General features: G+C 43.1%; 5 protein-coding genes across 5 annotated transcripts; 3 read left to right on the forward strand and 2 right to left on the reverse strand.

Moving 5' to 3' along the window:
• Nucleotides 1–1,560: 1,560 nt before the first annotated feature.
• BYT42DRAFT_592379 (kinase-like domain-containing protein) lies at nucleotides 1,561–2,780 on the forward strand (the record flags this gene model as incomplete). The annotated part of the gene is made up of 6 exons (XM_051570611.1): nucleotides 1,561–1,575; nucleotides 1,644–1,892; nucleotides 1,957–2,052; nucleotides 2,117–2,275; nucleotides 2,351–2,422; nucleotides 2,487–2,780. 6 exons carry the CDS (start codon nucleotides 1,561–1,563, stop codon nucleotides 2,778–2,780), a joined length of 885 nt encoding a protein of 294 aa, XP_051426269.1.
• Nucleotides 2,781–3,916: 1,136 nt separating this feature from the next.
• Nucleotides 3,917–6,080, reverse strand: BYT42DRAFT_611500 (uncharacterized protein; the record flags this gene model as incomplete). Its single annotated transcript, XM_051571511.1, has 3 exons — nucleotides 3,917–4,017; nucleotides 4,083–4,742; nucleotides 4,871–6,080. 3 exons carry the CDS (start codon nucleotides 6,078–6,080, stop codon nucleotides 3,917–3,919), a joined length of 1,971 nt encoding a protein of 656 aa, XP_051426270.1.
• Nucleotides 6,081–6,382: 302 nt separating this feature from the next.
• Nucleotides 6,383–7,808, reverse strand: BYT42DRAFT_235476 (uncharacterized protein). Its single transcript, XM_051562642.1, has 2 exons — nucleotides 7,667–7,808; nucleotides 6,383–7,605 (listed from the first exon to the last, which is right to left on the reverse strand). The coding sequence occupies exons 1-2, from the start codon at nucleotides 7,691–7,693 to the stop codon at nucleotides 6,685–6,687; spliced, it is 948 nt and encodes a 315-aa protein (XP_051426271.1). The 5' UTR covers nucleotides 7,694–7,808; the 3' UTR covers nucleotides 6,383–6,684.
• A 2,045-nt stretch (nucleotides 7,809–9,853) lies between these two features.
• On the forward strand, nucleotides 9,854–10,673 carry BYT42DRAFT_560171 (SCP2 sterol-binding domain-containing protein). The gene is made up of 3 exons (XM_051567212.1): nucleotides 9,854–10,049; nucleotides 10,164–10,338; nucleotides 10,410–10,673. The coding sequence occupies exons 1-3, from the start codon at nucleotides 9,942–9,944 to the stop codon at nucleotides 10,514–10,516; spliced, it is 390 nt and encodes a 129-aa protein (XP_051426272.1). The 5' UTR covers nucleotides 9,854–9,941; the 3' UTR covers nucleotides 10,517–10,673.
• Nucleotides 10,674–10,747: 74 nt separating this feature from the next.
• BYT42DRAFT_560174 (phosphoribosyltransferase-like protein) lies at nucleotides 10,748–12,535 on the forward strand. Its single transcript, XM_051567213.1, has 4 exons — nucleotides 10,748–11,388; nucleotides 11,482–11,522; nucleotides 11,593–11,723; nucleotides 11,810–12,535. Exons 1-4 carry the CDS (start codon nucleotides 10,788–10,790, stop codon nucleotides 12,240–12,242), a joined length of 1,206 nt encoding a protein of 401 aa, XP_051426273.1. The 5' UTR covers nucleotides 10,748–10,787; the 3' UTR covers nucleotides 12,243–12,535.
• The last annotated feature ends 167 nt before the right edge of the window (nucleotides 12,536–12,702 follow it).

Below are 12,702 nucleotides of genomic sequence, written 5' to 3' on the forward strand. Positions count from 1 at the left end.
CTAGGTTCTCCTGTCATTTTTTTTATACTATATTCTTGTTATCGTCCATCGTCTCGCCAAAGAGCGCATGTCTTCTCATTCTCATACTCCAATGAGCGATCCGCCTGACTCGCTACTTATTGGAACAACGGCCAATAGCTACTTTGACCATCATGACGACGATTCCAGCGAAGGCACCGTTTCGCCTCTTCCAACCAGCTGTCTAGATAGAGAAGACAACGACGACGTGGAATATTTTAGTCTCAATAACGATCAAACCGCTACCGAAGTAGGCTATCACCATATTAAGCGCAACTACCTTTTCCGAACCATAGAATGTCCCACTCACGCCAGGACCTTTTTGGCCTAGATCACTTCTTCAACCCAATCTCCCAGCCACGACCGACTATTACCTCGTTACGATGTAAAGAACGATGCCTGCAATGGCAAAACATGAACCAATCGACTCAACTTACCCTTTTAGATCACCTCATCTACCCGATCGTCTGCTCACAGTTCTACCCATCTCCGCTCCGGTCGTCGATACACAGCGTAATGGATTTTTTCTATCTTTTCGGTTTTAAAAAAACTAATCAATAGCACCATAATTACAGAACTTTATCTGCTGATATAAAGAAAAATCTATCTTGGGACGCACAAAGATGGCGCGTTGACCAAGGGGGTCGCATTGTGGAACCTGCAAAATCCATGGAACGAATGACGCTAAACCCTACACAGTCAACCGAAAATCACGCACAAAATCATCGTCTCGGATCGTCAATTGATGTAGCTCAACCATCCTTGGTGATGCACGCGAGTCATTCAACCACTTCATCTGCAGAAATACTCGGAGAGGCGGCAAGCTATCATCTGACCGAGTCTTCTCGAAAACGAGGTACTGGAAAAACATTGCTTTCCTTCCTTTTTCTGATCCCACTAAAAATTGGTCATTTCAGTTAAACCCGAACCTGCATTGGAGCCTACTCCGGAACCTGCAGCCGAGCACTTGAACTCCCACAAAAGACATTTATCACTGTCCCCATCTCCGCCATCCACCAACAATAAAAGGTCACGCGGCCCCGAAGATCTCGAGATCAAAGTAGAGGTAATCAACCGCTATCATACGTCCTAAAGCCATGAATATAATACCCATCGCATGTGTCTTGTTTATCCTCTACAGCACAATGGCGCTGAAAAGAACGTTCCTCTCAATGAATCTAATCCGGTAGGCCATCATCAGCCATTTTGTGTGAGTTTATATACTCAATTCTGTTCGTTTAGCCGATTTCCCATCCACAAGAATTCCGACAGCCTAACCCAGGTAACCAAATTTGTGAATGTTTTGGAAAAAGGTTTCGACAACTAACTGGATCACTGACCCACAGATATACGGGCCCGAAGAGTAGAAGGTAACAATGCAGATTTGCCTGGTAATTTTAGTGCCAACTTATCTGATTGTAAATTCTTGCCAAAAAAAAAAAAGGGAATCAAACGGCACGAAATGAGTTACTTCCTGCATTTGAAATTCTGAATATCGTGCTCCCGCGTCCGTCAATGAGCGAGCCAGATTCTCTCAATTGTATGGCCAAAGTATCTGTAAGTGGATTTTTACTTTACAGCTTTGCATAAAGAGCCAAGGTGGGAAAATTAACACGTCGTGGTAGGTGAATAACAAAGCGTACAGCATTATCGAGAAAATAGCCAAAGGCGGTAGCAGTTTTGTATTCAAGGTGCTGTCCCATCGAGATCACAAAAATTACGCGTTGAAAGCCGTACCACTGGAAGGCATCGACCAAAACACTACGCGAATGTATACAAATGAAATCAAGCTACTGATATCCCTACGGGCCAATCCACGAATTGTGCAAATTTTCGACTATGAAATTTCTGAACGTCACAATGCGTTATTTGTGGTTTGTATACACTTTTTGCCATTACTGGTTTGGGCATCCAATTTGTAACCACAGCACGAAATAGATAATGGAACTCGGCGAAATTGATATGGCGCATTTGCTGAGCCGTCAAAAGTACGAGCCACTTGATCTGAACTTTGTGCGATACTACTGGCGCCAGGTACTCATTTCATCTCGTTCATTTTATTTACTTGTTCTTGCGATGGACTTATGGAAAATGTTAGATGCTAAAAGCCGTGGAAGCTGTCCACAAGGAGAAAATTGTGCACAGCGATCTCAAACCCGCGAATTTTGTCCTTGTGAGTGGGATGCTGAAAATCATCGATTTCGGAATTGCGAAGCGAATTGCCAATAACACCACGAATATTCACCGGGACAAACAGGTAAAGATAGAGTTGGGAATCCGGTGGTTCAACAATTTTCAGTTTGGCTTGATGTTGTGCTTTATATTTTTCCAGGTGGGCACCATCAACTATATGGCACCAGAAGCGCTAACCGATGTTGGCCACGGTCAAAATGAACTGATGAAGGTGAGTTTTGTTTGACGATAGTACACGGATGGAATGAGAGTCCCATGGTAACCTCCGTTCCTAGATGGGTCGCCCCAGTGACGTTTGGTCTCTAGGATGTATCCTTTATCAGATGGTGTACGGTCGTCCTCCCTTTTCCGATATGAAGCTATTCCACAAACTCCGATTCATTCCTGATCCCACGCATGTCATTCCCTTCCCGTCACAAGCACCTGTATATTCCCCTGGCGACTTCACCCACGATCCCGTCACTCTGCCGGCAGAAATTATCGATGTCATGCAGTCATGCCTGCAAAGGGATCCGTCCAAGCGCAAAAAGATTCCGCAGCTTTTAGACCATCCATTTCTAAAAGTCTAAGCCCCATCCATGTCCAACCACCATAACGAATTTGTCATTTCATGTTTTTTTATGCTCCTTTCCCTTTTTCTTTTTGGTCATTCTTTATACTTATTGATTTTTATCATCTCTCATTGTCATATTTTTTATCATGTTCATCATTTACTTTTTTTTCCTCATTTGATCAGTTCCTCCCATTGTACATACACACTTGAGATAAAACTTTTCCCGCTTGATGCCTTCGACTGTCTTTTATATCTTTTTCCTTTTCTGCGATTTATAGTTTTGCGATTGCCATACAACATCCATATGCATGCCAGATATTCACAGGGATTATTGTCTTGATTTGTTGCATGATGCGACTGTCCAGCGAACCCTGTGCTTGTAGGCGGTGCTGCTGCAATCGGCCGAGTCCAGATACACAGTTGTTCGATCCATCGATCCAGATACAACTCGCAACGGATATGGAGTTTATTTGTAGTGCGGATCCACCATAGGATCACTATTGACATAAAGGTGACGAGTCTTTGATGGCTGTTCAATAGGGGGTGTTTCAATATGCTACTTGCCGTTATCGAGTGCTACCACGCCATTGGCATGTTCAGAACTGATGGGCTCCGTCACTACACGTATCTTATTGTCTCTTCTTCTTTTATCGGTTAATGAATGACGCAAGCCCATATAATGTGAGCTAAATGTCTGAACAAAATATCTGATAAAAGTACTATTATACAGCTGGATGTCCTGAATATCCAAAAAGACATTTATGGAATTGTAGTAACTGTCACCGGCTTCTTTTTTTTTTGTTCGCCATTTCCAGAAATGGAAAGGACCGAAAATTGAAAATATTCCTGCACTTTAAAATGGGGCTTATCACACCATCAAGCAGTTTTTTTGGTGGACTCACATCTGTCTAAAAGCAAGTGACAAAGCTGCATCCATAAAAACAAGAAAATATGCACCATTGGGAGGACACATGCTTTGCATTATCAATGGCCATTTTCTGTTACAACCAAATGCGAGGCCACATCACGTGGTTATTGTGATCCGCCTTGAAATGCCCTTTATTCCCTGACTGGTCGGTCTCAAAAAAAAAAGAAAGGTCGATGCGTTTTTGCGATAAGCCTTTTTGGACTTGATTTTTGTTGCTTTGAAATTCATACAATGACGCTAACGTCTTCCATTCGAACAAAGATGCCTCGGTTGGGTGATGTCTTGAAATAGCGATGACCGTCAATGGATCCGTCATTTTTTCCCACTAAGGTCATGTGTGTATGCGTGAGTGTGATGCCGTGACTCGTCTGAAAGTGTTAAAAAACTTACCTCTGCGATCCAATTCTACCCCGACCCAAATGCCTTCTGCAAATACTACGTGTCCAATGTAGGCGACGGTGCCGACGGTCAGCACGGGCCGTCGAATTAACTGCACTCGTTTTCCAACCGTGATCATCATGGACAGCTTCAGTGAGTGAGTGTGTCGCATCGAAATTTTCGGGAACAGGAGCGATGGTAGCAGTTTCTCGGCCAGCGTTCGTTTGGTGGGTGTGGGACCGGGCCACAGCATGTGTGAGTAACTTGATGACGATAATTTACGTTCAAGACGAAGATCTGCTTCACCTATCAGGGTCCGCTCGTTGATACTGGAATAGGTGGAAATATGAGAGTAATGACGCGTCGCCATGAGCCGTGAACTGTTGCGTCCATCAGCCATGACAGCTGATCGTCGTCCTGATAGTCGAGTATCCGGATACCGTTTCTTTCGATACCGCCATATTTTTTTCATAAATCCGCAGAGCGAATCTTTGCAACTGTGGAAACTCTCGATGGTACGAGCGCGACTGCCGGTGGTGGTGGTGGTTTGCTGGGAGGGATGACGGGATACGCGCATGGTGATGCGTGGATCGGAAGGTTTGAGAAAAGCGAGGATCCTTTGTTTTCTGGATTTGCGAGGTCCAAGTAAAGCGGCAGGATTCATAAAAAGATCTAAGAATGTTGGAAAGACATTCCAAAAATGGAAAGAAAGAAAAAAAGCAAGTCAGTAAACAACAACAAAGTTACGTGCGAAGCAGCTTTTATGCAATCTTTTTTTTGGTCTTGCATTTTGTTTATACCCTCAGCCAGCATTCTGACGGTGGTTGCATCAAGTTTATTCAGATTGCCTTTTTCCCTGATTTGGTCTAGCTGTCGACCAATGTATCGGATGGCCATTTCTCTAGCGATGATGAGAACATATTTGACTTCGGGATTGATTTGAACGGTGTGACGGCACATGAGATCGCGAACGATGCCTTGGTAGAGCAGTCCTGCATTATCGGAATCCATTTGATCCTCGAGGACCTGTAACAAAAGATATTCGAGAAAGTCAACTGAGTACGTGATACCATCAATGCATGACATTAGCGCAGGATATTGAGAACAATAGAAATTAAAATTTTTGGCAATGATATGAGTGGCACGGGACTGCGCCGAGGCCAAGGTAGCATGGAGGGAATGGCTCCACGACAGCAACGGATCACTTTCGGCCAGCTTTTGCGAGGCAATGTAGCATGCATAGAGGGATTCAATTGCGTTGCATTTTCCAATTTTGTTCAGAATGAGGGGTGACAACGTCTGTAAATTAGGCAGTTGAGCCATGTCACGACTGGTCCAAAACGATTGCAGTGATTTATCAGGATCGCACGTGAGAATCACTTGAGCATCTTGGCTGATTTTAGCCATAATATTGTCACTTTTATCTTCTTCTTCAAGGCGGTATTGGCTAAAGGCCAATAATTGGGGCACCAAGGTTTGGCAGCTTGCACAGTAGCATGTCCACTGATGGACAAGTTGATCCCATTGCTGGCCTATCATTTTGCATAATTCGGTCATTCCGAGGTAATCGGCGCCTGAATACACCTCTTGGAGCAGTTCCAACGCTAATTGTTGGTTGGTCGGTAATTCGAGGGTTTGCGTGTACATGAAATGAAAGATGCAATTCAGTGAAGCGATACCAAAGACGCTGCGAGGAAGTGAAACGATGGCTGATTTGGATTCGTGAAATTGATCCTGAAACATCCCATGAAAGTAGTACGACGAACGGGCGAGAACAGCTTTGTGACACATCCAGCGCGCAATGAATTCGTTGGGAATAGCAATGGTGCTTGGACCAGCACTGGAAGACCGTGGACGAACGGACCGTCGGATAGGTGTGAGACCCGATTTTAGTGGTTGCGATCGTTGTCGTTTGGCCATGCGCTTGACAGGTAATGTCTGATCTGTTCGTAAGGCCACAATGACATCGCAAGATGAGGTATGCTGAACGGGCGGATACCACTTTGTCATTCAATAATAAGGATAATAATAATAAAAAAGGTTGCGTTGGGCGGGGAAAATAATAATAAAAAAAAACTTTAATAAGCCAGAGTCAAAAGCCAAAAAAAAAGAAGGGGTAATAAGGTAGAGTTTAAAATGGGAATGGAATGTTGTGTTAGAGAGTAAAATGACAATAAACCAATATGATAAAAAAAAGAAAAAAAAAGACACAAGAGATAAAAAAAAAAGGAGAAAGAGAAGAAAAGGGAAAAAAGGATCGAGCGATTTTCCTTATTGCATTTATAAATATGCGAGTACAAACATATTCTTTTTGAGAAAATTCCAGAGCAAGGAAAAAAGGATGATCACTCACACACACACACACACACACACACGCACATATTCATATCGCATTTACACTCATTCACTCTCACCCACGCACACCTCAGTATCACAGAACCCTGTTATCTTAAAAAGGAGAAACACTTTTTCGTTCTTTTGAGGTCATGGCGTTTTCTTTTTTTTTTTTTCTTTTTTTTTCCCACTTTGGTATCTTGCTCGTTGAAATGATGTTGATGGTGATGATTCTGGAATTGATTTTGATGGTTCGATTTTTGTTATTGTTGTCATGGAATTATTTGTGCGCCTTCATGTACCACCAAACAATGGTGCCTGCTACCGCCGCAGCCGAACTCAAGGCAACGATTTTTCCTCTACTATCGTCCATATCAGGATAATCTATCGGTTTTTTCCGTTCTCGCCGTCTGGTGGACTTTGCTGTAGAAGTAGTTGCCGCGTTGGACATGGGCTTGGAAGATGATCCTGATGAGGAGAAGGGTGATGATGATGGTTTTGATGGCTGCTGTTGTTCTTGTTGTACCGGTAGGGAATCCCCTAATTCCTCCTTGGACGCATTCCAATTTCTCAATTTGATGTGTGCAGGGACCACTAATTTTCGCGTGTCGTCTAAATGCAACGCACGTGCAAACCATTTTCCAGCTTCAAAGGAATCCTGTTCCACGCCAATTCCTTTCGCGTACATGATGCCGATATTGTAAGATGCCTGCGCATGGCCCAACATGGAAGCTTGTTTCCAGTATCGCATCGCCCTTACTAGATCGACCTCCACTAAACTGTCGGAACCAGAGGAGGGTTGTTCCTTGCCATTTTTTGATCCAGAAAATAAAATGAGCCCACTCTGGAACGCTGCACTGCAAAAATAATGTTCGTTGCCCGACCGTGGGGATCGACTGCGTAATTGGGATTCTGGAATCACCCCATCGACGACATTCATATCAAGATCGATCTGCGGACCCGTTAGTAACATGCATCGCTCGTAATAGCGTAAAGCCAGTCGATCGTTTTTTTCCACGCCGGCTTGAGGTGAGCCGGAGGTAAAAGTATTGCCAACAATGTAGCAAGCCATGACATCCGACATGAACCCCTCTCGATCGGCGGCACGCTTATACCAATGGAAAGCTTTTTGCGCATCCTTTTTAGGATATTCATATGTCAAATCGGTAGCCAATCCCTGCATGTCGTTTCTCTGATCAACCTAAATGCAGAAAATCGTGAGTAAACCTGTGCGGCATCACATTGGTTACACCGTAACGTACATCGTACAAGGAAGCTACTTTGACCATGGCGCGCGAATGACCTCGTTCAGCCGCATAAAGGAAATGTTCAAATGCTCTCTGTCATTGGTCAACCCACGAATGAATACACTGCAAAAGCAAGGTAAATTGGACCATTGTTGAAATAGCTATTACCTTTGTATTCTTTTTCCGGGATTCGAACCACTGGCCGAGATAATGGGCGCTGGTCGGATCCATGTCCATGGTTTCGGCATACCCACCCACGATGGGTATCTCCCAATGGACTCCGTGAATATCTTTGTGAAGATACAGACTAATCATTTTGTATTTCGACGGTTTGAATTCATTGGATGCTGAAAGATCGGTATCGTCTGCGGCGTCATGGTCGTGGTCGTGGTCATGATCGTGATTGAGATTGAGCGATTGGCCGAGTGCGACGGTTTGTTGCAATAGATTGGCGGTGGGTGAATCGACTTCTGCAAACGATTCTCCCAACATGGGGTTTGGCAGCATCATAGGCGACCCTGGTGAAGAGAGGCAAGCATACGAAGAAGCCATCGACAATGAAGGCGAAGCAGTAAAAGAAGCATCCGTGTCATCATTTTCGATTTGCCAATGTGACTTTGAAGAGTTGATAGATAAGAACAGCTTTCCCTAAACGCATAATTTTACAAGAAAAAGTCGTTAACACATAATTAGACATAAGACTCTAAGGCTTTGGTTGAGAAATAGACCCCAAATCATACCTTGAGAATAGCTGGTTGACCTTTCACACCAGCTCGTATGTATTGCGATTGAATGGCAATGTCGAGATCGTGAGCCTTGCAAAGTTCGGGCACTGGCAAAGTGATGATGACTTGCTCGTCTGTCTGGTCCCAGAGATATATATTAGGTTGAACAAAGTCGGGGGTATCAGGCATATTACACTATATCATACAAAGTTCAAAGAAAGAGTGGGGAAAATGTAAAAAGAGCAAGTGAAGAAAAAAGGAAGGATCCTGCTGGGATTCAATTTTCACAAAAATGATGCATTGCAAAGATCATTCACCATATTCTTCCTCGTGACTGTCCAGGCAAAATCCGATGAAATCGCTCAAAGCCAGAATTCTTGTACAAGAACAAGAGAAAAGCAGCAGTAGATGTTAAGAAATGACAGACTTTGATCTCTCGGTCAAGGGCTGCAGAGGATAATTATGAATTAAACAAGTTTTTTCAGTCCAACAGCAATGATCGACGAGCAACAGGTGCTGTAATATCAGGAATTGTAATATTACAGAGACCAAAATTCGTTGGCATTCATGCATCATTCAACGGTTCCAAGAAATTTCAATTGAATTTCATTTTTTGCCATAGGTTACTATGGAGTCTATGCAAGAGATTGACGAACGACGCAGATGCCGGTTTCCCCAATTTATCGGTGTGGCATTTTATTCGCCAAAATCCGACATGTTACCTCCTACCAACATCCGCTCTTAATGTAAACCACGTTGCGAATCCACTTAATGACAACACTACCCATATTTTTAAATATGAGGTAAATGCACACTGCAGTTACAGTGGGTAACTTCTCTAGGGGGGTTTCGAATTTTGGGGTTAACTACACAGAACGATAATGAACATAGACCACTGGATCAACTGTCGTGGGAAGCGATCGTATTATCATACTCTGTTGGATATAAAGATGCCCAACAGCAAATCCATCACTTGCCCCGATAACGATCAACAACGCGCCATCATTGCGAAATAAAAATATGATAATTGTAGCATGGGTTATTCGGAAAGAACCAAAGTGATGGGTCGCTGGGTAACATCATCATATCACTGTCAACAGATTTGGACTGTAATAATTATTCATGGCTTTTTTACTTTTCTTGTGATGGGATCGCTTAGTTAACATCAACCAATTCGCATGATGTGCAGGAAAACTTGCAGATTTGTTTCTGTTTTCTAGGTGTGATGAACTCCGTTTCACATTGGGTGAAGAGGGAAATGAAGCTTGGGGTTACAATTAGCAATCCGAAAATGGATTAAAATGGACGAGGTTGCACAAAATGGTCATCGTAAACCGTGTTTTCTGGCAAGACGGTGCGGGGTAATTTTTTTTTTTCTATCAATCGTTGCATACGCAAAATTTTGGCATGTGATTGTTAATAGGACTTGTTTTTTCCAACCCCTCCACGTGAAATTTTCATCTTCACGTATATAAAACCCAACCATCATCTGGAGACTTGGCTTTTTTTTTTTTCATACCGATACCTTATCACCTCTTCTTTCATCTCACACTTCTTTCCACATCATGTCTGATATCGTCGTTCCTGGATTCAAGAGCTCCGAACTCATTGCCGAGTTGAGCAAGGTTTTTGATGCCTACTCTCCTGAAGAAAAGGCCGCCTTGATCAAGAAGGTAAGGGTTTCTTTTTATTATTCCATTCCGCCATGGCTCATGTCAAAGGGCCATGAGCGTTCTTCATAAAATGACCATTCGTTCTCACCCCTCTTTCTGTCATTGTCACAAAAGGTGAATGGCGTGTTCGAGTTTGTTATCAAGAACGCTGACGGCAAGACAGAAACCTTCACTGTCGACTGCAAGAAGGAAGGCAAGGTGACCCGTGGTAAAGGCAAGCAGAAGGCCGATGCTATCTTGACCTTGAAGGATCAAGACTTTGTTGACTTGGCTACTGGCAAATTGAACGGTAAGTACAAAATTTTGGATGGGGCAAAAAGGAAAGTGGACAATGCAGAAGAAACTCAACCTCTTCTTTAGGTCAAAAGGCTTACATGAGCGGCAAGCTCAAGATTAAGGGTCAGATCATGCTCGCTATGAAGCTCGACAGTGTCTTCAAGTCCCTCAACCCTACCGCCAAACTCTAAAATGTTTTTCTTCCTTTCGTCCTGTATTCCGAAATCATCATTCCCTGGATTCTTCCACCTTTTGTTTTCGTCTTTCCCTCTTCTTGCTTCTCAGCAAATAAAAAAGATGATCCCCAGTTATCCAAAAGCAGCGCTTTGGTGAAAAAGAAAAACGTCACATTTTTTATATCAAATTTGGGTGGACTTTTTTTCGGAGATGATTGATTTTCAAAGAGCGTGTTGCAATCGTGAGTCAGAAAAAAAAACAAAAAGCACCAGCAAACCATGATGAATGATCTTATTTGGCTCTTTCTCTTTTCCTTTCTACCCCATTTTTTTTTCCTCTTCTTTCTTTTTTTTGTTCTGTTTATCCATGCGTAATCTTATTGTATTTGGCGGTTCTTCACATCCCGAATTGACAGCGGCTATCTGTCGACGACTGGGTATATGTCCCGGAAAAACTAAACTATCGAAATTCAGCAACAACGAAACGAGTGTGGAGATGCACGAATCCGTACGAGAACGCGATGTTTATATTGTTCAATCCGGGTGTGGTCACGTCAATGATAATCTCATTGAACTTTTGGTCATGATCAATGCTTGCAAAATCGCTTCCGCCAAACGTATTACGGTAGTTGTTCCTTACTTCCCTTACTCCCGGCAGGCCGATGTTCCTTTCAAGCCGTCTGGCGCTCCACTCACTAAACTGCCCCCGGCTACTCCCAAATACCCTCCGGAACCATCCCATCAACAGGAAGACATTGCCAAACAAGTGCTGCGTCGTCTCGCTCAAACCTCGCTTCAGGATCAAAAACCAGAAGAACCCAAAAATCGTTACCGAGAATGGGTTGCTCGAAGCGGTCGCTTGGTAGCCGATCTTTTGACCTGTGCCGGTATGTCATGAAAAAAAAAAATTACCCAAGACATATCATTACAAAGGGTGCTCACTTTGTTTCTCTCTTGTTTTTCTTTGAAACGACTGTTAGGTGCCGATCATATTATTACCATGGATCTTCATGATGCACAGGTAAGCATGGGGACCACCCTCTCGGCCAACGCATGGTTCAAATCATGAGGTAACACAATCATGGTTTCAGTTCCAAGGATTTTTCGACTGTCCTGTAGACAATCTGATCAGCAAGCCTTTGATGATCAAATATATCCGTCTTCACATTCCCAATTATCAAGACGCGGTCATTGTTTCTCCGGATGCAGGTGGCGCTAAACGGTAAAATTATTGGATGGTGCGAGCTTTAATGGAAAGAAAAGCTGACTATAGCTTTTTTCTATTTTTTGTTTGCGGGGATTGATTAGTGCGACCTCTGTTGCCGATCGTTTGTGCATGGATTTTGCTCTTATTCATAAGGAGCGACGACAGATTGTCACGCAAAAAACGGATCTCATGTTGGTGGGCGATGTGCGCGGCAAAGTATGTATTTTGATTGATGATATCGCCGATACCTCGTACACAATCACCAAAGCGGCCAAAATGTTGCGAGAAAACGGAGCGACCAAAGTGATTGCATTGGTGAGCCACGCTTTACTGTCGGCAAATGCGATTGAAAACATTGATCAGAGTGCACTGGATGAACTGATTGTCAGCAACTCCATTCCTCTCGATCCTCACATCAACAGTCCCAAAATCAAAGTGTTTGACGTGGCCCCCATTTTCACCGAAGCCATTCGACGCACCCACTTTGGTGAATCCCTTTCCATGCTTTTTGATACAAAACATGATCTCCTGTAAAATATCTCTTATAGGTGTCATTGATTCCAAATTATTATCCATCATTCGATGTTATTTTCTTTTTCAATCACCATCATTTTTCATGTAATAGAGGAACACAGTATCGCAAAAGAATTGTAAATTAACATGTCTCTCCTCACAGTGAAGAGTCTCTTGTATGCATCCATTGAACAGCGATAAACATTCATGCTGGCCGTCTCAATTGTACAGGCAGAAGTTCTACGAGACCGTTTGTCAAGTTAATGACCCTATCAACACATACTTGATATGTACTGTGCACAGCTCAAATGGATGGTTTTTTTTTTTTTTTTTTTTTTTTTTTTTTTTTTTTTTTTGTTGGTGGGGAGGGGAGGACAATGCAATGTCGGCTGGATACATTTTAGGGCAGCCCTTATCGAGATACTGTATTGTATGTGGGAATAGAGGTGCTTGATCGGATCAAGCCAATGTTGTGAACTGA

The sequence above is a fragment of the Radiomyces spectabilis genome (genome assembly GCF_025331425.1).
Source record: "Radiomyces spectabilis strain NRRL 2753 chromosome Unknown BYT42scaffold_3, whole genome shotgun sequence".
Classification (NCBI taxonomy): Eukaryota; Fungi; Mucoromycota; class Mucoromycetes; order Mucorales; family Radiomycetaceae; genus Radiomyces; species Radiomyces spectabilis.